The sequence below is a fragment of the Pyrgilauda ruficollis genome, unplaced genomic scaffold, assembly GCF_017590135.1.
Source record: "Pyrgilauda ruficollis isolate IOZ18807 unplaced genomic scaffold, ASM1759013v1 scaffold95, whole genome shotgun sequence".
In the NCBI taxonomy this organism is placed as follows: Eukaryota; Metazoa; Chordata; class Aves; order Passeriformes; family Passeridae; genus Pyrgilauda; species Pyrgilauda ruficollis.
The window spans coordinates 1,928,794-1,953,004 of NW_024531599.1; the positions used below are offsets into that span (position 1 = coordinate 1,928,794).

Sequence of the window (24,211 nt, forward strand, 5' to 3'; positions counted from 1 at the left end):
TTAGCGCTGCCTCTCCCTCCCGGAGCAAGTGCCACTTGTCCTGCAGACACGTCACACGCAGAGGTGACGTTATAGCTCAGATCAGGGCTGGGGGGGTCTCCCCCATTTTCCCTCCCTCTCCCTATCCAAGGAGAATCCTTTGCCAAAGGCAGCCAAGGGCCCTGTCTGGGATGGAGTCTCTGGTGTTTGGGTCGTTTTGGGCACTTACGGTTGTGTGATGTGCCCCCTCCAGAGCTGCCACCTGTTTGGTGTCTGCCCAGCAAGGCCCAGCTCGTCCGTCATTCCTGGCCGTGTCACCGTGTGCTGACATGGAAGTGGCTCCAGCGGAGGCTCCAGCGTTTAAAGGTGCCCGCCTGCCGGGATCGCTGCGGGAGCACAGATGGGCCGAGCCCTCCTGGGCCCTGCTGCTCCTCCGAGCACGGGGAGGAACTGAGGCAGGCATGGCCATGGACCAGGTCCCTGCCTGTCGGTGGAAGGCTCTGGGAGGGAGCAGGATGTCAATTTGGGCTCCTCTGAGCACAGGCAACGCTTGGAAGGCAAAGGCAGCAGCTTGCAGGGGGCAGATGGACCGGAGACAGAGCAGAGCCAAAGCACCTGAAGCCCGTGGATGTGTGCAGCTTCCCAGGGCTCCGCTTGGCTTCCTCGGGCTGCATCCCTGCGGGAGGAGCCGCAGGGCTCGGCCACGAGGGAGGGATCGGGGCTGGCACCCAAAATCAGGTGGCTCCATCCTGTACAGACATCACCGTCCTGAGTGGGCCATTCTCAGCAAGTCCCTGGGAGGGAAACGGGACCAAGAGCACGGGGGACCCCTGGGTGCCCAAGCTCTGGAATTCTGGGTTCATGTCCGTGCACCAGGTCTCCTCAGGATACAGGGCTTTAGAGAAGGATGTGGCCCTGCAATGCAATCCCTGATCCTGCCTTAATTCTCCCTGTACTTTGGGGGTTTATTCTTCCCTCTCCATTAATCTCTGAATATTAGGTGGAAAGCGAACAATTACCGTGCTAATGGCTCCATAAATTCCTTCATTACTTATTAAACTCCAGCCCTCCCCACGCAGCGGAGGAAAAGAGACGAAATGGAGAAGAAAAGGGAGCGGAGGGGGGTGAGGAGCCAGGGCAGAGGGTCTCGGGCTGGGCTGCGGCGGCGGGGCCGGCTCAGACGCGGTAATTCACGGGCTGTCGTTGCCCTCTGCCGGCAGCGGGACGGCCGGGGGCTGCCTGCCCTGCTCTTCCCTGCTCTGCCCGCCCTGCTCTGCGGGCAGAGCCCCGACACCCCGGGGCCACGAGGGGGGAGCCGCGAGGTGTCGGGGGCTGCTGGTGCTGAAGATGCTCCGCAGAAGTCGCTGCTTGGGGACCCAAAGCCCCCGGGGACGATGCTGAGCAGAGCTCACGGCAACACGAGCTCGGCGTTAGCAGCGGTTTAACCCGGCAGCGGCACGGGCAAGGGTGAGGAATCCTGAGCTGTCTCCATCGCATCCCGCCGGGCAGAGCTTTCCCGGCTGCGGGGAGAAATCTGCTCCTTCCCGTCTTTCCTCGAGGTGCCGTCTCGCTGTTCGCTGCCAAACCTCCCCGGCATCCCGCAGCGTGGATGTTCTCCAGTTTCTTTCCTGCTGGCCAAGGCGAGGTCCGGGCCACTGCGGGGATCGCAGCCGCCGTTCCAGGGGAAGCTTCGCCTCGGTTCCAGGTCGGAGAGCGTGGCAGCTCCGCTCCCGGGAGGGCTCTTGTGGCCTCGCCTAAGTGGAGCTAATGGATTTCTATGTCTCCAACAGCCAGCTGAGACACGAGCACATCTCGGCAGCTCGGCTGAATGCAAAACTGCAAACAGGCAAATGCCTCCCCAGCAGAGGGGCTCGCAAGCCTGCCTGGATCAGTGGGATTGGAGAGAGAGCTCTGGGATCCATCCAAGGAGCCCACTGAGTCTCCTCCTCCATCAGGCCCACCTGCCCATCTGTGATCTGCCCCTGCTGGGTTTGGAAAGGAAAACACATAGTACCCAAAGCAGATAATGGTTTTTTTTTGTTTTTTTTTTTTTTTTTTTTTTTTTTTGGGGGGGGGGGGGGGGGGTTGGGGTTTGTTTTTGTTGTTTAGTTTTTTTTTTCCCCAGGGAATGGCCAGTTTCTGTGGTTCTGCGACACCCAAGTATCCTGTGGGATGAGCCCAGCTCTGCAGAGGGACCTGGATGCCCAAGTCCCAGGGACACCAGCTGTAATTAGATGTTTAGATCTAGGCCAGGGGCTCAAGGGCCATCTGGCACCTGAATTATTCATACACTTTTATCTAAGCACAGGCAGAGCAGAGCACAGCGCTCCTTCTCCAGCCTGGGCCCAGGGGAAGATTCCTGCTTGTGCCAGATCGTTTTTCATGGCCTGACAAATGTGATCCTCTCCAGAGCTCCTTCCCAGTGCTGAGATGCCTTTTCCCAGCACCAAACCTGCTCCAAAACACACCAGAGCTGCCAAACAGAGATCCATGCAGATCCACAGCAATCCACATCCCCAGCAGCTGATGCGGAGGTGGAAAAATCCAGGAGGAGAAGTCTCCCCTTGGAAGGAGCAGTTCAGGAGGAGTGAAATCAGATTAAATGTCTATCAGGAGGGCCCGTTCCTGTGGTGATGTGGCCCAGTGCTCCCCCCCCAAGGTGTCTTTTACCCTGTGACTCATCTGCTGAGGAATTTTAATCCCTGTCTTTCTCTCCCAACCCCAGGCACCATTGGGAAGAGGAGAGGACCTTGGAGACAAGTCTCTATCACTTGTTGTTAACGTGATGCATTTCTTCTTCAGCCATGGAGCTGTGCCAAGTTTTAGCAGATGTAACTGAAAAATTTCAGATGAAGCTGAAATGTGGCACATTATGGTTTTTTTGTGCACTTTTCTCTCACCTCATGAAGTGATTCTTCAGCTCCTCTGAGCAACCTGGGCTAGGGGAAGGTGCCCCTGCCCAAGGCAGGAGGTGGAAGGAGATGAGCTTTAAGGTCCTCCCAACCCAAACCAGTCTGGGGTTTCATAATCCTATAGACACAATTGGAGATCCAGGAGAGGAGCTGGAGGGTGCAGGGAATCTCTGCATGGGATGTGGGGGCATCTGATCCAGACTGCAGTGATGCTTTCTTCTTGTACTGGGAAATTCTGCTCCCTAAAACATGCTGGCTGCTGGGTCTCACTCCTCAGTCGACTCCAACCCAGCCTCCAAAACCCTTTCTAGCAGCTCTGGAAGGGAGGTTTTGCTGTCAAACAGTACCACCTTTACAGAAAAACAACTTTTCCAGAGGAAAATCATAAGCCTGAGCTTTATCCTTCAGCTGTGTCTCTGTGGGAAGCAGCTGGATCCAGCTGGGAGCAGCAGCTGGAACAAGCCCTGTGACAGATCCACGGATCAGCCACGGCTCCTCCTGCACAAATCTTTGCATCCCTTGTTCTAATCACACCACCCAACTGTGTCCCTCAGCGTCCCCATGATGATCCACACACACACTGAGCTCCTGAGCCACCACAGCTCTGGCTCTGCTGGGTTCAGGTGGTTCCACAGAAGAATCTCAGTTTCAGAAACTCAGTGTGTGTTGTGTTCCAAACACAGTTCCTGTCACTCCAAGGTCTGTATTTAAAGATCATGGAGCATCCAGTTCTGCTGCTCTCAACATTAGAAGGATTTGGAAGTGTTGGAGTGAGTCCAGAGCAGGCCATGAAGTTGTTGAAAAAACTGGAGTATCTCCACCATGCAGCCAGGCTGGGAGAGCTGGGAATGCTCAGCCTGGAGAAGAGAAGGCTCTGGGGAGATCTTAGAGCCCCTTCCAGGGACTAAAGGGACTCCAGGAGAGCTGGAGAGGGACTTGGGGCAATGGCCTGGTAGGACAGGATGAGAGGGAATGGCTTCCTGCTGCCAGAGGGCAGGACTGGATGGGATATTGGGAAGGAATTGTTCCCTGTGAGGGTGGGCAGGCACTGGCACAGGGGGCCAGAGCAGCTGTGGCTGCCCCTGGATCCCTGGAAGTGTCCAAGGCCAGGTTGGACAGGGCTTGGAGCAACCTGGGACAGTGGAAGGTGTCCCTGCCATGGCAGGGGTGGCACTGGATGAACTTGAAGGTCCTTTCCAAACCAGTCTGGGATCCTGTGATTCAACATCCACTGGCAGCCAGCTGTTAGTGGGCTTCCCCCGGCCTCAGGATTGGGGCTGGTCCTGTTTAATCTCTTTATCCATGATCTGAATAAGGGGGTCAAAGGCACCCTTTTCAGTTCACAGACAACACCACTCAGAGCTCTGGGCTGGTGACAAGGTGGGGATCAGGCACAGGTCAGACTCCATGGTCTTGGAAGGCTTTTCCAACCTTGGATGACTTCACAATGAGCCATTCACCACCACTGAAACCCTCCCATGACTTCAGGGTGCCAGAAGATGACAGAGCAGGGACAGCCACAGCTAATTGCCACTGCTAAAACAACCCCATTCCATCCTCCCTGAGCTGGATTAATTCCAAATTTTTGGGGGGTGACACAGAGACGTGAGGGCACTGCACTCAGTGAGGGAACATTGTACCTCCTGCTCTCCTCATTTCCAACCACTCGGGCTGGGATTGTCACACATGGTCCAGAGGAGCTGGAGCATCAGTTTTCCATGGAGCCCTTCCCACTCCAGTGCAGCTCCAGGGAATTCCTCCTCAGGAGCTGCTGGATTTCGATGTGCTTAGATGGCAGACAAGAAGAACGACTGGATAATTCTCCAGTTAGCCCTGGGGAGTGAAAATAGCAATTAGGAGGGTGAAACTGGGGTTTGGGGGGATCAAACTGGGGTTTGGTGGGGTGAAATTTGGGTTTAGAAGGTGAAACTAAGAGTTTGGAGAGTGAAATTGGGGGTTGGGATGAAACTGAGGTTTGGTGGGGTGAAATTTGGGTTTAGAAGCTGAAACTAAGAGTTTGGAGAGGGAAATTGGGGGGTTGAGGGTAAAACTAGGGGTTTGTGGAATGGTGTTAAAGTTTGGAGGGTGAAATTGGGGTTTGAGAGGATAAAGCTGCGGTTTGGTGGGGTGAAATTGGAATTTGGAAGTGAAATTGCAGTTGTGGGGGTGAAATTGGAGTTTGGAGGGTGAAAATGGGGTTTGATGAGATCAAATTGGAGTATGATGGGGTGAAATTAGGGTTTGTTGGCACAAAATTAATGTTTGGGTATGGAAGTAGGGGTTTAGGATAAAAATCAGGATCTGGTGGGATGAAATTCGTGCCTGGGGGAAGAAATTGGGATTTGGGATGTCAGGATTAGGGTTTGGGAAAATGAAAGGAGGGTTTGGTGGGTGAAATTAGATTACAGGGGATGAAGTTAGGATTTAGGGGGTGAAATGAGCGGTTGGATTGTGATATTGGGGGTTTGAAGGATGGAATGGAAGAGGGTGATATTAGGGTTTGGTGAGAAGATATCGGGGTTGAGGTGTGAAATCGGAGTTTAGGCAGGACAATTAAAGCTTGGGGGATGAATTTTGGGTTTGGGAGGAGAAATGAAGGTTTGGAGGGGCTGACATGAGGGTTTGGAATGAAATTGGGGGTTGGGGGAATCCAGCTTGGTTGTGAAATTGGAGGGTTGAGAGTGAAATTGGTGTTTGGCTGTTGAATTTACAGTTTTATTGGGGGAAATTGGTATTTCAGTTTGGAAATCGGGCAGCAGTGCCAGCAGGGTTGTTGGACCCAGCTTTCTCCCCCTTTGAACCTTTCTCTTTCTCACCTCCATTTCCCACAGGCAGAGCAGAGCAAGAGGAAGCGCCCAGGGCCCCAGGTGGCAGCGGGATCCTCACAAAATACAGGGATTATAGAGGGATCCTCACAAAACACAGGGATTATAGAGAAATCCTAACAAAATACCAGGATTAGAGGTGCTCCTGCCCCACGGGAGCCGGGATTCCCTGACCCCGAGGCCTCCTTCACCTCAGACCTAACCCAAACTTCTTCCCCATCGCTGGGAACCTCCAACTCCCTAAGCAAACATGGCAGTGCTGGCGAGAGCGGGAATGTAGCAGGATAACCACTGTGAGGTGAAGCTTTAAATGGGAAATATTTCAAGCGGTTTGCTGTCCCGGAGCAAGGAGTGACCGTGCTCTCAGACAGCCCCTGCAGCTACGCAGGGCTCCAGACCCGTCACAGCAGCGCCCGGCCCCGGGGAGCCGCAGAGAGCTGAGGAGCTGCCGCAGCCGCCGGCAGCGCTGTCCTGCATTCCCTGGTGCGGACACGCACAAGGAAACAGGGAGAGGGTGAGGCAGGCACTGAATGCAGCCGAGCTCCCTGATCTCGCCCCGCGGTGGGTTCAGCCCACCCCGCTGAGGGCAGGGACAGGCAGCACTAGCGCAGATCCGCTCAGCACCACGGCCTGCCGCGCTCTGAGCCCTCAGCTGCAGCCGCACCGTGAGCTCTGCCGAGGACCGCCCCCCTCCCCGCGAAGACCAATCAGAGCCAGAAGAAACCGGATTGATTTTTGTTCTAGCCAATCAGCACTCTGCCTGTTTGCACCCAATCAGACGCCTGGGGACGGTTTCTCGCCCAATGATAAACCAGGAACGGAGCAGGGAGGGAAAGGAGTACTTTTTCGTGAGCGGCGTAGGGATCAGCCAATCACATCAGTTCGATGGGTGGACTAGTGACCAATGAGCAAAGGGGGCGGGGACAGAGCAACACGCGAGATTTTGTGAGGTACGATGGGAACCCACATTTCAGCGAGAGAGCCAATGGCAAAGGGTGGGGCGGGGTCGCAGAACTATTATTGTAACTGGCAGGTAGGAGAGCCAATCAGAAGGCGGAGCTAAGTTCGGCCCAGTGTTCAATGGGCAGCGAAAATCCTCCCATGGTTGAACTGCCACGATTGACAGGTAGGACGGTCCAATGAGATCGCCGCGCCCTTTCTAACTGCCCAATGAGCGAGCTGGGCTGGGAGGCGCGCGACGGCGGCAATTCCCGCCCCCCCCGCGGGAGCACGGGTCTGGCTGGCAGACCGACAGCTCAGCAGACCAATGGGAACGCGAAGCGCCAAGACGTGGGCGGAGCACCCCCGCGGAGACAGCCAATGGACGAGGGCGCCGCCCTGGGCAGCCAATGGGCGCGGGGGGGGCGGCGCGCGTTGCCGGCGCGGCTCCCAAGATGGCGGCGGGTGCGTGAGCGGGGCGGTCGGGGAGGCCCGGCGGGAGCGCGGCCGCCGCCGCCATGAAGGGCAAGGAGCGCTCGCCCGCCAAGGCCAAGCGCTCCCGGGGCGGGGAGGACTCGGCGTCCTCCTCCTCCTCCTCGCGCGGCAGCAAGAAGCCGAGCGGCTCGTCCGGCGGAGGCGGCGGCTCCAACGGCGGGAAAGCGGCGGCGGCGTCCGGCGAGAGCAACAGCGGGAGCGGCCGGCGCGGCGCCCACGCGGACAAGGGCGGCCGCGCCGGCAGCCGCGAGTACGAGAGCGGTTCGGCGGCGGCCGCGGGCGGCGGGGGCCGGCACGGCTACAGCGGTAAAACCGCGGAGGCGTCGCGGAGCAGCAGCAGCCGCGGCGGTGAATCGCGAGCGGCCGCCGCCGCCTCGTCCTCGTCCTCCTCGTCGGAGCCGGGCGGCGGCGAGTACAAGACGCTGAAGATCAGCGAGCTGGGCTCGGCGCTGAGCGACGAGGCGGTGGAGGACGGGCTTTTCCACGAGTTCAAGCGCTTCGGCGATGTGAGCGTCAAGATCAGCCGGCTCCCGCCCGGCGCCGGCGCCGCCGACGAGCGCGTGGCCTTCGTCAACTTCCGCCGGCCCGAGGACGCGCGCGCCGCCAAGCACGCCCGCGGCCGCCTCGTGCTCTACGACCGCCCGCTCAAGATCGAGGCCGTCTATGTCGGCGGAGGCAGCGGCCGCCGGCGCAGCAGCCGCTCCCCGGCGCTGCTGGACAAGGAGTCTCCCTACGGCACGGCTGCGGTCGGGGCGGTGGCGGCCGCCGTGCGGCACCCGCCGGCCGGGGCTGCGCAGCGGGCGCTGTCCCCCGCGGGCAGCGGTGGAGCTTTGGGATACCGGGACTACCGGCTGCAGCAGCTCGCCCTGGGCCGGCTCCCGCCGCCGCCACCGCTGCCAAGGGAGCTGGAGAGGGAGCGGGACTACGGTGGCTTCTACGAGGCGCGGGTGCGGCCGGCCTACGGGCTGGAGCGCGTGGCCGGCGTGGCGGCTGCCGGGGGATTCCGAGGAGGAGGAGGAGGAGGTGCCGGAGCGGCCGCTGAGGAGGAGATCAGCCCTGAGGATGACCAGAGAGCCAACCGCACGCTGTTCCTGGGCAACCTGGACATCACCGTGAGCGAGTCGGACTTGCGGCGAGCCTTTGACCGTTTTGGGGTCATCACTGAGGTGGACATCAAGAGGCCGGGGCGTGGGCAGACCAGCACCTATGGGTTTCTTAAATTTGAGAATCTGGACATGGCGCACCGGGCCAAGTTGGCCATGTCAGGGAAGGTGCTGCTGCGCAACCCCATCAAGATCGGGTACGGGAAGGCCACCCCGACCACCCGGCTCTGGGTGGGCGGCCTGGGGCCCTGGGTGCCTCTGGCTGCCTTAGCCAGGGAGTTTGATCGGTTTGGCACGATCCGCACCATCGATTACCGCAAAGGGGATTCCTGGGCCTATATCCAGTACGAGAGCCTGGACGCGGCGCAGGCAGCCTGCACCCACATGCGGGGGTTCCCCCTGGGGGGGCCGGATCGCCGGCTCCGCGTAGACTTTGCCGACACGGAGCATCGGTACCAGCAGCCCTACCTGCAGCCCCTGCCCTTGCCGCCCCCAGCTCATTATGAGCTCGTGGCAGAGGCGGCTGCTTTTGGGGCTCACCGGGGAGCCCCTCCTGACCCTCTACGGGGGGCGCGGGACAGGACACCACCGTTGCTCTATAGAGACCGTGACAGAGACCTTTATCCTGAGACAGAGTGGGTGCCCCCGCCGCCCCCTGTGCGGGACCGGAGTAATCGGGCCGCTGCCTATGACCCACTGGAAAGCCTGGAGCGCCGCCGGGATGGGTGGTCCTTGGAGCGGGACCGTGGGGAGAGGGAGCTGGGCAGTAGGGATCAGCCTAGGAAACGGAGACTGGTGGAGGATGGAGGCCGGCACTTGGACCGTTCCCCTGACAGCGAGCGCTCCTCTTCCTCCCGAAAGCGCCACTGCTTGGCCACAACCTCTCCCCCGGACCGCAGCCCCGAGCTCCTCGGAGGCCGGGAGCGTTACAGTAGTGACGCTGAGCGCTCATCGCGCTTGCTCCTCTTGGAGCGACCTTCCCCCATCCGGGAGTCCCGCCGGGGCAGCCTGGAGCGGGGGCAGAACGAAAAGCGCGACCGCAAGAATTCCGCAGAGCGGGAGCGCAAGCATCGCGCCGCCGCCGCCGCCCAGGAGTGCAAAAGTCCGGCCAAAAAGGACGAGCGGGCGGCGGAGGGAGGTGGCGGAGGCTCTCGGCTCAAACCTCCTCCCCAGAAACAGCAGCAGGATGGAACAGCGCAGGCCGGGGCAGCGCCCAAGCTGTGCTTGGCTTGGCAGGGCATGCTCCTGCTGAAGAACAGCAACTTCCCGTCCAACATGCACCTGCTCCAGGGGGACCTCGGAGTTGCCAGCAGCCTCCTCGTGGAGGGAGCGACTGGGGGCAAAGTGGCTCAGCTCAAGATCACCCAACGTCTCCGTCTGGACCAGCCCAAGTTGGACGAGGTCAACCGGCGCATCAAGGTGGCGGGTCCCAATGGATACGCCATCCTTCTGGCCGTGCCCGGCGCCTCAGACAACCGCTCCGCAGCCGGAGCTGCCGAGGCCGCCACCACCTCCACACAGAGGCCGCTCAGGAATCTGGTGTCCTACCTAAAGCAAAAGCAGGCTGCTGGGGTGATCAGCCTTCCTGTGGGGGGGAACAAAGACAAGGAGAACAGCGGGGTCCTGCACGCCTTTCCGCCCTGCGACTTCTCCCAGCAGTTCCTGGACTCCACGGCCAAGGCGTTGGCCAAATCAGAGGACGACTATCTGGTCATGATCATTGTCCGTGGGGCATCCTAAGGCCCTCGTGTTCTGTTCCCAACCCTGCCTACTCCTCCATGCAGCCCCTCCAGCGTGTGCCAGGTGCTATGGGATACAGCCTTAGCCAGCCCTGTCGTTATTTTAAATAGATCTTTGTTTGTAGGTGACTTTCCCGAGCCGATTTTCTGTTACTACATTTTTCTATAAAGATAGAAGCCAGAGAGGTTGGTTAGGAGTAGAGTGAATAGGATATTTTGAGAATTCCCTATCAGTGGGGACAGCAGGGAGGCTCAGCCTGCTTTGATTACAGAAAATAGAAAAATAATAAAAAATGGGGTGGGGGGGAGGGGGGGAAAGAAAAACTCCTGTCTTCTTAATTTAGATTCATGTCCTTTTTTCATTTCATGTATTTTAAAGCAAGTCCCAAGAGCTCGTCCTCGAGAGAGCTCCAAACTGAACAGACCAGATTTAAAGCACTCAGTGGAAACGGAAAACCATACTTTAATAACAGACTGGTGTCACCTCCTCCTTTGAGTCCTTGAAATTCCGTGTGGGCCTCAGGCCAGGGGCCCTTTGGCCCGCGGGATCCCTTCCCTCGGGAGCCGCAGTGGTTTCCCCGTTGAGTCGCGTGGCTCAAGGTCGACGTTTTTCAGGTGAGCAGCAGCTGCTCTCGGGTACACAGCAGAACACTGAATTCCTTTTTGGAAAGGGATTCCTTTTTCATCCAGCCCCCCCAGGTGCATGCACTGAAACTGGGCTTTTTAACAGGTGTATTTCCCTGATTTCCCAGTGTATCCCATATGTGCACTTTGGGTTTGTAGCAGTGACTAGGTTGTAGCAGTGACTAGGTGAAGAGCTGAGGACTTTGTTGCAAACCAGGAATGTCTTGTGCTCACTCTGGTGTGCAGGAAACAAGGAGGTGCTTTAAGGAGAACTTGAGTTATATTGTGGGGTTTTGGTTTTACTGCCTTTTTTTTGTTTTGTTTTGTTTTGTTTTGCAAGAGTTGCAGGTTCAGTGGGGTCTGGTTCCACAATGCAAACTGAGCAAGTAAGTGCTTCTCTCCAGAGATGCGTTTCATTCTGTGATAATTTAATTACATAAAAGTTCTCATTAACATTTTACCTCTTTGTTAATAGCAAGGAACTGCTGTCTGCTAGGGACTTTTCAGGTACAGTGTGCAGTGGGCATTACATGAGGTTTATCATGGGCACCTGGAGTAAAGTGGTTTTAGCATCCTGGAGAAATATTAAAAATACTCCAAGATGCTGAGGTTTGAGCTCTTGTTCTTGTGATTCAAGGATGAAACAGTTTGCAGGTTGTTTTTTGGGTTTTTTTTCCAAAAGAACATAGTTAATTTTTTCTTATTTTTCCCTAATCATTGGGCACTTTTCTCCAGTTGTCTTAGCCACCTTTGGTAATTCAGGCGTTTAGGAGGGGAGAAGGGATCTCAATCCCTGATGTGATCTAACTCCATGATATTCAGTTTAACAACCAAAAGGATGTTGCAGCAGCTTCTAAACTGAAGTGTAAATCTCACTGTATCTCTTTCCAGGCCCTAAAATTGTAATCTTGCACTTAAACCCAGAATGTAATCTTGCACTTAGCCATGTTTTCAGGGATTTGGGCAACGGAGAAGCGACACTGCCTCTCTCGGTCCATGCTCCAGTAGATTCCTTGGATAATTGATACAGGCATGAGTTGATTTCTGTTACAACTTGCATGGCAAAAATCAAATTCAAAGTGTGGAATAGGATGCGATAGGAGACGAAGGAGGAAATGTCTTGAATGTATTTTATGGGTGTAACTGAACTTGCTTGAGTTTCTGTCACAAAAATAGGAATTTTTGTTACTGCACCACTTGTCAGAGAGGGCTTTGATTCCTTTATCTGCCCAGAATGAGTGGACCCAGCATCCCAAACGTGGTGAACTGAGAATTCCAATGTGGCAGCATCTCTTAAACACAGATTTTGTTTTTTGTAGCTACTTTTCTTTCTAAATGAAAAGGTGAAAGTCTCATTTAATGCTCTTAAATTTGAGAGTAAAATCCAGGATTTCTGGGTTGTCCTTCAATGTGAATGTAAGAGATGGCAGAATTCAGCTGTTCAGCTTACTATTAACAATGAGAATTTTTGGGAATGACACCAGAAATGCAAATCACTGTGTTTAAGAAGATACAGCGTGTTTACCACTTATTGCAAAGAATGTTTTAATTGGAGCAGGTGCCTGTTGTGTGTCAGCAGGTGAGCAATGCTGCAAGTGCTGCTTGTATTCAGGGGGAGTTTTCTGGGAGATTTCTGTCATCTGACAGAAATCACTTGCAAGAGTTTTCTAGGAAAGACTTGAACAGCTGGGAATTTAAATCTGCCCAAAACCGGGGGAAAAAAAAGCACTAAAGTTTGTGTTGGACACTGAGAGCAGCATTTGTTCTGCTGATCCACAGCAGGCACCTGCTTAAAAACCCATAAAACTTGGGGTCAACATAGCTTGTCAAAGCCAGCTTGGTTTGGGAAGCCTTTTGGGAAGAGCATGCTAGGTGCACTTCCATTTTTCCTTGGGAAGTCACAGTGGTTCCACCTGCCACTGGCTGTGAAATTGTGCTGTGCTGGAGGGCGAGCAGGAACAGGCGAGGCTGTGTTTGACTCCAAGTTTTTCTGGTTCCTTATTTAATGGAGCACCTGCTTCTTTGAATCTGGTTCATTTGTGGTTGCTGCTCTGTTTTGTAAGCAAGGATTTTAAACACCCTTTGGGGGTTCTTGTGGCAAAACTTTGAAAGGTTTTTTTTGCCAGCACTGAATTCCCGTGCTGCCATCCCGGCTGGGCGGGCTGTGCTTTCCTCCTTGGTCTGAGGTGTTTCCCGTTGGAGTAACTGTCCACTGAAGTTGGCTTAGCCAGGGCTGAAGGTTTAGAAGCCTGTGGGTGATACCACTGTGTGTAGAGCAAACCAGATGTAGCAGTTGTTGGCTCTCTCCTCGTGTCTGGCATTAAGTTGCTCTGGTGAGAGCTCAGCTTATTCCCTCCCGACCTTGTGTGCAGCTGATGTTCTTCTATTTCATTAGTGTGTTGAATTAGTCTGGAAAAAGGATGTCCTTTTCCTGAATCATTTCATCCTTGTGCTTTATGCTTTGGGGAAAGAACCTCAAATGACTCGTAGTTTTGTTTGAGATTTTAGTTTGTTGTTTATTTTTTTCAATTGGAAACTTTGCGCAACTTCCTTGGCCCCTGGCCACTGGCTTTGTTTGCCACGGGAACACTGAGGTTATCCTCAATCCAGAGGTTTTAGGGGCACAAATACCAACACATCCTTGTCAGCCTCCCAGAGAGAAAAGGGCATTATTGCCAGGCAGACAAGCCTTGCCCTCTCTCTTTTGTTTCCTACAAGGATGTTAAAGATGGACTATTTCAGTGACAATTTCTTGGCCTCTGTGGAGAGCCAACTCTTATCAAGAACGAGTTTTAATTTCTTGTGTGGGTTTGGGAACCCTCTGGTTGATGGTAACTGAGGTGAAAGGCCTGAGGTATTAATGGGGAGGGGGATTGAATCAAAATTGTGAAGACAAGTTCAAAAACTCTGAGGACTCAGGGAAAAATACCTTGGAAAATGGTAGTTCCTGGCTCAAAGCAAAACAGTGTTGAGGGCAGCGCTCCTGGGGAGTGCTGTGTGCCCAGAGGGGAAGAAATGGTTGCCATGTGGCTCTAGAGCTTTTGGGGTTCTTTCCCCTTTGTCCCCCTGTTTATTTCTTTATAGCACTGAAGGACAGATATTCCAATGATTGGTAGACTGAACGATGAGGTGATTTTTGTATCAGGCTTAAAGCAGACCGGGTGGTGCAGAGAATGGTTCATTGAATATTCATCTTCCCGCAGTTCTGATTGTGTGAAAACGATGGCTAGGAGATATGACTTGAATAGTAACAATTTTAAATTTTATTGGGTGTGTCTTTGATTTGACCTTTTAATATTGGCATTGTCTGCTGTTAGAACTGCGCAGCAGAGTGAGAGCAAAAGAACTGTGTAACACTACACTTCAGGTTTTGTTGATAAGTTGCCTTCAGGAAATACCCAGTGAGGAAAGTCAACCGAATTAGCAAGAATTAGGTTGGTTTTTCTCCTGGTTAATGATTTCAATGTGCCCTAACAAATGTTACTGCAAGTTGAGTAATCATCCATACTGTAAGCCTAGTTTTATCCTGGTCCAAAAAGAAGCCCTGCACTACTTGTTTTGCATCTATCCCTAGAAGGCAACTTCATTCCGAGGTTTCATGCCCATGGGTGGTATTGGTGCTTTTTGAAGTCCAAGTAGAATATTCAGAAAGGCCTCGTAGCTCTTTATGTTCATCTGTATAATGTAGGGAGGGGAAAAACCCAAATCTGGTGTACACATTTGTATTGAAATAACGTTTTTTTTCCTCCTGCAAGCAAATCTGGTGGACTGCAGAAGACAACCGCATGGGATACCAAGCTCTAATGGACCTTTGGGAAGAGAAGCTGTGGCTTATGTGGAATTTACATGGGCCTCCTGGTGGAAGAAAGCTTATCTGTTTAGTATTTGTGCATTTTACTAAAATGGCAGCTTTAAAAAAAAAAAAAAGTTGTGTATCTGCTATTGTGATGCCAATGCCCGTGTTTTAAGTGGAAAAAAAAAATGACCTCTTTGCTTTGTGCTGTGTACACAAGATTGCTGGAAAAGTAAAGGAATACCCTTTTTATGGCTCACACAGCTTAAAAGTAGCTGTCACTCAAACATGCGCTCACAGTTGAGCTGATTTTGTTTCATTCTAAATAAATTGTTTCTTTTGAGGAAAATGGTTTTTCTGCCTGGAAGTGAATTGACGACAAACGTTTGGCCCCTGTGTTGGCAGCGGAGGGGTTCCTGCTGCTGCTGCCCAATTGAGCTGATAGTTGTGGGTCTTGAGCAAGAAGCAGGGAGAGCACCGACACTTTTGCGTTGATCGACCTGTGGTACCAGTCAGAAGAATTTGTATCTGATGGCCTTGCTGTGGCCCCCGTGTTTGCAGTGAAAAAGGGGTCACTTGCTGCGTTTCTCCTCAGCGGGACGGGGCGGCGGTGCTGCTGCTGGCACGCAAGAAGCAGGGAAGCACCACCCTGCGCCTCGGAACGGTGGCCAAGTCTGGGGCTTCGCTGGTTGGAAGAGCTGGAGTTCCTGAATTTTAAGTTTCTGATTTATTTTGTTCACCCAACATGTTTGCCTTTAGTTTTGATTCTTGGTTTTTTTTTTTAATTTTGAAGAAAAAAAGTTTTGAAATTGCTTTGAATCTTGCACGTAAAACCTTTGCACCAAAATTGCCAAAAGAAAAAGAGAAATGAGTCCTTAAAAGTGTTTAAATGCTGTTAATAAAGCCTTTCCTGCCGTACGCGAGGCGCTCCTCCATCTCCAGGGGCTTTTCAGCAGTTGTGGGTTTAGTGCTGAATGGATGAAGAGTTCCTGAGAGCTGGAGGCGGTAATTTAAACCTTTGCGTGGTGTCTCAGTGCCTTATTTTGACCGGTTTTGAAGCCAGTGGTTCCACACGCCTCGGATGTGCATGTGCCCTGCTCGCGTCCCGGCCCCGCCGCGCGCTCCGTGCAGTCGCTCCCGGTGTAGTGCAGACGGGGAGAGGAACAGCCGGAGGCGGCCCGAAAACGTTGTGTGCTGTAGTTCTCCTGTCCCGGGGGCTCCTGAGCTTTGGAAAGCTGTTCCCGTGCAGGAGCACAACTCCGTGTTTGCTGCGGGAGACTTCGGGGCGCGCCTGAGGACCGCGGCCGTCGAGAGGAAGCTGCCACTGCTGCGTCGTCGGCTTCGGGAGCTGCCGTGCTGTGCTCGTGGTAGAATTCCTGTGACGTGCCATGAAGATACCATGAACGCTTGCCCTGTTTGCCTTGACACACTTTAACTTCCGTGGATAACCCCCTGCAGCCGGGCAGGAGCTTTGCTAGGCTGCAGATGCCTCTCAGCCGACGGATGCTGTGGTTGTGCTCTGCAAGGTGTCTGTTCCCGGGGCAAAGCGCTGTGTAAATCCCTAAAACAGGTAAGGCGCTGGAAGAGGTTGGACTGAGTTGTAATGTAAAAGAAGATTGTTCACTTTTTGTTGCCTTGATTGTTAATGCTTACTAATTGTGGTTTCTTCAGTCGCCCTGCTGCTCCACCCGCTCGGGAATGGGGGCGAAGGAGCCAACTCTTGGATGTGCTTCCCTGTTTGTTGGGGAGTCCCGTTAGGAAACAGGGCCGTGCACATAAAGCTACATGTTCTCAGCTTGGCAAGCTGGAGCTGTTATTTTGACTTCATGAACTGCTTGAATTAACACTGCTTTAACCCAGAGTAGTGTTTATAATTTGTATGTGTTGATAAGGAAAGCCAAGCCAATGATTTGGCAAATTGTCTGTGTTTGTGGGATGCGGGTGTAATAATTTAAATGAAACTTTTTGTTGTAAATGGCAGCAATTGTAGATATTGCTGGTTATGAGGGAAGGGAATTTGAGAGGGGAGACTCAGAAGACGCCTTTTCTTCTAGAAGTTGGTGTTTGTAGTTAAAATTCCTATTTTTTGCCATGTATTACTTGTGCTGTTGAGATACAGCCTCTGAATCTCCTTTGAAGTGTTGTACAGTAGGTCTGGGGCTGGGAGCAATAATGGGAGATGTGTTTCAGCCCCTTTGCCTGGGCTGGGCGTTGATGCTGGCAGGAGATGGGTGATCTGTCAGTGTACCCCAAAAAAGGGGATCTTTTTGGCAAGCTGGCCACCTGCTCAGGTACCCAGGTGTTTGTGTCAGGCCTTGGGCACTATCCCACTCTTTGGGTGTGCTTTGAAGTGACAGTGGCTGTTCCAGAAGAGTTCTGCCTCTCTGAGTCAGATTTCACTGTCTGTTTCACTGGGAGATGGTTCCCTGTCTCCTTTACATCATGCATTTATTCCAGAGACTCGGAGGTATTGTGGGATGTGCTGTGGGATGATTCTCCTGCAGTCACTTTGCCTTAGCAAGTTGTTTTTTGGGTGCTGGGTCTGCCCCTCTGCCTTTTAAAGGGCTTAGAGGGATGCTCCAGTGGCCAGGTAGAGCCAGGCTGTTGTTAAAACCACTCTCTTGGAAGGGTTAAGTGCTCTCTATGCATCATATTAATTTGGCTAATGAGACTTCTGGGGAAAGTGGATTTATAACGAGAACCATTTAATTAACTGCACTGCAGCAGAGAGCAATGCGAGCGGATTAGATGGGAGCAGGTTATTTGAATTCACACATTTTTTTAGAACTGTGCTTTTACCAGCTGCAGCTGAATTAATAAGTTTAAAGCATCAGATGGCCCAGATTCTGCTCGTGGCCAATAACAAGCTTGTGTTGGCCTCGTGCTGCTGGTTTACTATGAAATGACAAATGCTCTTGGAGGATATGCTCCCACCTCGTGTCCCGAGGTCTGGGGCAAAGAGTGAAAAGGGTTTGGTCAGACAGGCAGAGCGCTGGAAAGGCTCTTGGGCTGCTGGCTTTGTGATTCCCGTTGTGTTTCCTGTGGTTCTTGGCTCGGAGCCCTGTGCCTGAGTGTAATTAGAGCTGCCTTGAGAACTGGGTGAGGTAAACTCCTGAGGCAGAGTGAGCTCTGAGGGACTGGGTCAGTGCACGTGCTGTGATGGGTTTGACAGGAGCCTCCTGCTGCTCATCCTATCTGTCCACGTGCTGGAGGTGCCTGTAGCAGGAGCAGAGAATGTGGATGGTGGCACAAATGTTGCCTATTTTTTCCCCCTTTGTACCCCGCTCCAGGGATGTATTAATTAAACATTGGATCCCAGGGTGTGGATGCTGTCACACATGCTGCTGGGCTGTGCATTAATGAGTTGCCACCTCCCAGCCCAGCTCTTGGGTTTGAGCTCGTGTGTGTTGTCCCAGCATGGGGATGGGATGTGGTGGGCTCCACAAACGAGCAGATGAGCTGTGGATTAATTGTGGGTCACAGCTATTTCATCTCCTTATCTGCCTGCCTTGACCTTCATGCCTAGTTCTGCAATTGCATGTGAAGATCGGGCTGGAGGTTTTTGGCTCAGTTCAGTATTTCCTGTCCCCAGATGCAGCGATAGGTCAGGCCAAGGTTTAGCAATGCACACAGCTTGACCCAGCCCCGAGCTGGCAGCGTTCCTGGCGTTGCTGCCCTTTGTGCAGGAGAGCACTTGGATCCTGCAGCCAGCCTCTCCTTTCAGATGCATGTGCTGCATTTCCAGGCTTGGAAACTAAAATTGCACGTTTTAGATATGGGGACACAAATGTGTGTCTGAGGACACATGAGGGGTGTAGAAGGGTTTGAGTGAAGGGAAGCCAGCGAGGTCTCCCGGGGTGGTTGTTGAGCTGTTTGCCCATGGAGAGGAGATGTCCTTTGGGCCATGGAGGTGTTTGCAGCCCCCGTGGCCAAGGGATTGCTTTGGTCCCTGCCAGCCTGGGCTGCTCCAGCTCTGACCTGGGCAGAGGTTCAGGGCAGGATGAGGTCCTGAACCGCCTGAGCTGCTGCTGTGGGGGCCTGTGGGAGCCAGTGGTGAGAAAAGGGGATGTTGATGTTTCTCATGCTGCTCCTCGGGTGGGTGAAGACAAGGCTGTGAACGAGGACCAGGAGGGACTCTTAATCAGGAACTGGACTGACAGGACAAAAGAGAATGGATTCAACTGAAAAAGGGAAAATTCGGGTTTGATGTTGGAAAAAATCCTTCCTTGTGAGGGTGCTGAGGCCCTGGCACAGGGTGCCCAGAGCAGCTGTGGCTGCCCCACCCCTGGAAGTGTCCAAGGCCGGGTTGGATGGAGCTTGGAGCACCCTGGGCTGGTGGAAGGTGTCCCTGCCCATGGCAGGGGGTGGAGCAAGATGAGCTTTAAGGTTCCTGCCAACCCAAACCATTCCAGGGTTCTGTGATTCTAAGACCTTATGTTTCACCTGTGCCAGCCCAGCTTTCCCCCCTGGCACTAGGGCACAGCCTGTTCTGAGCTCTCAGGTATCTGAGGGTGCCTTTGCTGTTCCTCGTGGCACTCAGAGCTGCGCCCCAAGAGCAGCTTGAGGCTGAGAGAGCCCAGTCCCAGACACCCCATCCCTGTCACCCGCCTTGTGTCAGCCAGGGTGGCTGTGACTCCTTCCCAGCTTGTCCAAAGGCTTGAGGGGCTGGAGCTCAGTTTATTGTTTTTTTTGTCCCTGGGGTGCTGTAAAGACACCCTTTGCCTCTTCCTTCCAGAGTACAATCCTGGCTCTATCTTGTCCACGTGAGGGATATCTGTAGGGGAAAGTTTTGCAAAGCTTGGTGGTGGCTTCAGAGGCAAAGTCTGCTTTGGAAAAGAGACTTTGACCCATTAATTACTTCTGGAATTGTCCATTAGCATGAGCAAGAGCTCCCGTCCTCTTTGTGGTTTCTGCAGGCTGGAAAGTTTTCCCATGAGGATCTCAGCTAAAGCTAAAACTTCTGGGTTTTCAACATCTGCTTTAATTTTTGTTCATTAGAGTCACTGATAAATTCCCATGGACTTCAGTGGGAGCCATTACGGTATCTTTAAAGAGTCTTATTATTATTTTCCAAACAACTCCCACCACCTAAGAAGGCTTCCAGCTTCTCAGAAGTGAAACTTTTTAATTCAAGCTCTGGTGAATTGCAGCCTAATAACGCTGTGCTTCATAAACACAGCTGCAGGACATGTTCCAGGCCAGGGGGGAAACCAGCACCAAAAAAAGAGTGTTCCTGTTATCAGTGTGTGTGAGAGCAAGTAAACAGCCCAGACCACGAGGGATCTGCCAAACAGGGGAGGGAAGAACAGCCACGTTTCCTGTTGCTGGAAGGCCCCGATGTCACATCCTTACCCAGCTATTTTAAATTGCTTTTGGCTTTCTTCACGTGGCTTAAGGTGCACACAGGAACCCCAGCAGTGCTGGCAGCTGAAGCACCTTGTCTGGGGTGCTTTTTGTGCTGCCACAGCTGTGGAAAAGCCTCTTGTTCCCCTTGAAAATGGGAACGATGGAGATTTCCCCCTGTGGCTGCTGAGTGCAGAGGAGCAGCTTTGCCGTGCTTTGGGTTCACACAGGCCCTGGAAGGTCAGAGGAGATCCCGGGGACGGGGTCACCCTCACCCTGCTCAGTGTGGGGCTCCCAGAGAGCTCCAGGCAGCCCCAGAGCTGGGGCACGGTGGGGAAGCAGCCGGAATAATGCCAGCCCAGGCCTCGGAGGGGATCTGTCTCATAAAGGAGATAAGCATTGCTCCTTATTACATGATAAACCTCCTCTGTGCCCGGTGCCTGCCTTCAGCTGCTCGTGGTATCTGAGGAGCGCTGGGAAAGTCTCAGCCTTGGTGTTCAGTAGATTGTGTTTTTATCGAGGGCAGAGCCTGACCACAGAGAGTGTGGGGCACGGAGAGGGTTGTTTTGTAAAATTTATTTTGTGCTTTGAAATGCCTAAATCCGTGTTCTAGCAGCTGTATCCTGCCTTTCAATGAGCCAGAATACAGAACAGGGAAGGGAAACCTGCAGCTGGTAGCCAGGACACTCAGGGGTGTACAATGACCGTATAAATTATAAATCTAGAAATAATATATTTATTATTTATAAATATATATAAAAGTATATATATATATACTGTTTATATTTTATACTATTTTGTATTATTTAAAAATATACTTTTATAAAAGTACTTTTATATATATTTATGTATATATAAATATATATATATAAATATATATAAAAGTACTTTTATAAAAGTATATTTTTAAATAATACAAAATAGTATAAAATATAAACAATATGTGTGAATTAATTAAATAATTATAGAAAACGATATAAAATATAAGTAATTTGTATAAATAAAATAAATAATTGTATATGAATATATAGACGTTTATATGAAATAATATAAAATAGAAATAATATTTGTAGATAAATATTTATATCTAGAATTATTTAAAATTATATAAAAATAATATAAAATGTAAATAATGTGTATAAATAAATTAAAATAATGTATAAATAATATAAAACAATTCCAGTGGGTGTGGAGGGTGCAGTGTGTTCCTGATGTGAGCTCCAATTGTACCAACTTCCATTCCTTTGATGTGAGCTCCAATTGCACCAACTTCCATTCCTTTGACAGACCTGAGCTGAGTCTTAGCAGCTTTTTATCCTGGCATGTGGAACATGCCTTGAAGCAGGTTTAAGACCCAGCAGGTGCCCACCCCATAAATCAATCCTGCCAAGATGCCTGCCAGGCACTGGGAGCAGGTCCTGGAGGCTGCCCGGGCTCCTCCTTCAGGATTACACCTGGGAGTAAATCACTGGTAGCAGTGGAGAAGCTTTTCCTTCCAGGAGGGATGGCACCCCTGCAGCCCAGCTCTGTGGATGGCACAAACCCAGGAGTGATCCTTGTCTTGTTGGAGAAGCCACTTCCATATTTTCTTTTTGCTTTTTTAATCCTGTGGTGCTAAAATTAATCAGGATTCAGGGTATCAGTCCTCTGTCTGTCAGTGCTCAGAAAACTAATGATCTAAATGAAGTTTTAAAGTTTTTTTTTTTTTCCTCAGAGGAACTCAGGTGTTTTAGCAGGTCTTTGGGGTACAGTGAAAATTGAAGGATGTGTTCTTGGGTTCCTTTGGTCACTCAGATTCCTTCCAGCCAGCTCTGGTTCCCTGCAGGTTGCTGGATCTTTGGAGAATTCTTGAGCGTTTGGTTTCTCTGCACCATGATTTTCAGAAGGTTTTTAAACCCATGAATCCTGGTTAAAGTCCTTCCAAATGTGGTTTCCCATCAGGATCCAGCTGGCCATGGCATATTATCCCACGTGCAGGGGATGAGCTTGGGCAGGAAAATGTTCCCCAGGTGACTCAGGGCACAGTGCTGAGGCTGGCATTGCTTTTCCAGGGGGTTTGATTTATTGTGAGGAAATCTTGGAAAGATCCAGGAGGTTGCTGGTGATTTCTTCCCAGTGCAAAGGCTGGAGATGCTGCCTGTGAGGTGCACGAGGGCTGGAAGGCAGGAGGGATCCAGTTCTCCACTGCCTGCCCAGGGGCAGGAGGGATCCCTGGGAGGCACCACCCCCCAACAAAGCATTTTCCATGCTGAGAATCATTTTTAGCCATTGCTGCTGATTTTCTCTACTGCAGATGAGTAAGGGAAGAATTTCCTTTGAAAGGGAAAAATTAAGGGAATGTAAGGGAAATGTAAGGAAATGTAATGGAAATGTTGGGAATGTAAGGGAAATGTAAGGAAAATTAAGGGAATGTAAGGGAAAAATTTTCAGGAATATTTCCCCATGGAAAGGGTGCTCAGACTTTGGCAGGGGCTGCCCAGGGAGGTTTGGAGTGCCCATCCCTGGAGGTGCCCAGGGAATGCCTGGAGGTGGCACTCAGAGCTCTGGGCTGGGGACAAGGTGGGGATCAGGCACAGCTGGGACTCAACAATCCAGGAGGGCTTTTCCAGCCTTAAAGATTCTGGGATTCTGTGAAGGGAGCAGGGATTTTCCCACAAAAGGGATTTTCTAGTCCACTTCAGATTGCAGTTTTTAACCTCATTTGTGTCCCAGCAACCCCTGCTCTTGCATCTCTCCACACACGAACACCCTGTCGTGTTCTGCACAGTGCAAAAACAGCTTTAGGAAGTGATTTGCACCATGGCTTCAGTGGGATGGAAAAACCTTCCTGGGCCAGATGTTCCCATCCTCACTGCTGCTCTCTCTCATGCACGTGGTGTATCCTGCAGTAAATAAATGCCTTTGGTTTTCAGAGCTGCCAGGGGAACTGAACCATCTGTTCTGTGCTTGCCTTCCCAGCGCCAGGTGTGAGCAGAGAAGTGTTTGACCACCAGCCTGAGCCTGCTCAGTGGAAAAACAAAGGTTTGAAGACTCTTCACGCCCCTCCCAGCCCGCTGGCAGGATGGTGCAGGGCTCCTGGGAGGAGTTTCTCGTTGTGGGCATTGGTTTCTTCAACAATTTTGGATAAACAAGAGGTAATTGTGGTTGGAGAAAGGTGCTTTGCCTGTGCAGGATTATTCTGGGGACAAGTAAAGGCTGGTGGTGCCCATCCACAGGCTGGGATGTGGGAAATGGGAGCTCCTGAGCTGTGTGTGCTCCTCTGCAGAAGGAAAGAGGGGGGGACAAGAGCTCAAATTTTGCTAAATAAGAGTAAGGAATTGGTGACATATTGGTCTGATGGAGAGAGGGCAGGATTCTCTTTAAGATCCTGCAGGTTTGGAGGGGAGCTTTGTTGGAACAGATGGGGTGGGAGGTGTGGACACCACATCCTGCCAAGTTGTTTCTTGGTGGCAAAAGAGGTGAAAATATCACAGGGCTTGTGTTGAAAGGAGGAAGGTGTTGAGCAGAGGCTTCATTTACAGGGAGAGGGAGAGAGCAGAGCATAAAAGGTGTTGGAATTGTGTAGAGTGGGAGCAGCAGGGTGAGGAGCTGCTGGGTGGCTCTTTCCATCCCCACAGAGCTTTAGTCCTGCTCTATTAAAAGCCAGAAGCACAGTTGCTCTTACGGAGATGCAGAAAAAACCTAAAATCCTAAAATGCCTTCCAGAAAGAAATGCTAAAATCCTAAAGCTTTAGGATTGGAAAACCTCCCACATGGTTCCTGTTACAGCAGCAAACCAAAGCTGCTGGTAATGTTTGAGTTGGTGAGAGTGAGGAACTTTATTGTTTCACGAGGTGAAAACTCAATTTTTTAAAAATGAAAGCTTCATCCCTGCTGCAGAAGGGCTTGGCTGAGGCCTCAGTGCAGGATTGGTTGAGTATGGTTCATCCTCCTGCAACTCCCAGTGCCTTAAACACCTCAGAAATAATCATCTTATCCAGAAATCCTGGTGGATTGCAAATTCCAGGGAATTTCCAGGGCTTGGAAAATTCCCTCCTGGGGATCCTTTAAGTCCTGGATCAGATATTCACTGGTCCATGCCAATCCCAGAGTGGTGGATGCTGAGGTTTCAGGTGTAAAGGGATGATGGTTACAGTGGAAAGGACCATTCCCAAAGCATTTGCTGCCTGCAGATTCCTGGGAGAAGCTGTCAAACAGCAGATGAAAAATGAACTGTTTTGTAGCACTGATATTCCCCAATCCCTGTAATTTTCCTCTCTCTTAAGCACAGTTTCTTTGGCACTGTGTAATTGTGTAACTGCTGGATTTGGCCCATCATCTGTAGAGGAACTTTCTTACCTGTGACAGTGTTGGAGCTCCTTGAAACTGTTAAAATATTCTGTAGCTTTTCATTAAATATAGACCATTTGGGCTTGAAATAACCTGTTTCACACTTTAAAGGAGTGTTTCTATAGGGGAA

The 24,211-nt window shown here is 51.8% G+C and overlaps 1 protein-coding gene across 4 annotated transcripts; it reads left to right on the forward strand.

Annotated features, from left to right (window-relative positions):
- The first annotated feature begins 7,078 nt into the window (after window positions 1–7,078).
- On the forward strand, window positions 7,079–15,327 carry RBM15 (RNA binding motif protein 15). Of its 4 annotated transcripts, none has more exons than XR_005957017.1 (2): window positions 7,079–11,002; window positions 14,372–15,327. XR_005957017.1 is itself a non-coding variant. In XM_041489667.1 (1 exon), the coding sequence occupies exon 1, from the start codon at window positions 7,174–7,176 to the stop codon at window positions 9,991–9,993; it is 2,820 nt and encodes a 939-aa protein (XP_041345601.1). In that variant the 5' UTR covers window positions 7,079–7,173; the 3' UTR covers window positions 9,994–15,327. The 4 variants fall into 4 exon arrangements, 1 of the variants encoding a protein (XP_041345601.1); XR_005957015.1 differs by having other exon boundaries at window positions 7,079–10,607; XR_005957016.1 differs by having other exon boundaries at window positions 7,079–10,056; window positions 10,372–15,327.
- Window positions 15,328–24,211: the final 8,884 nt, after the last annotated feature.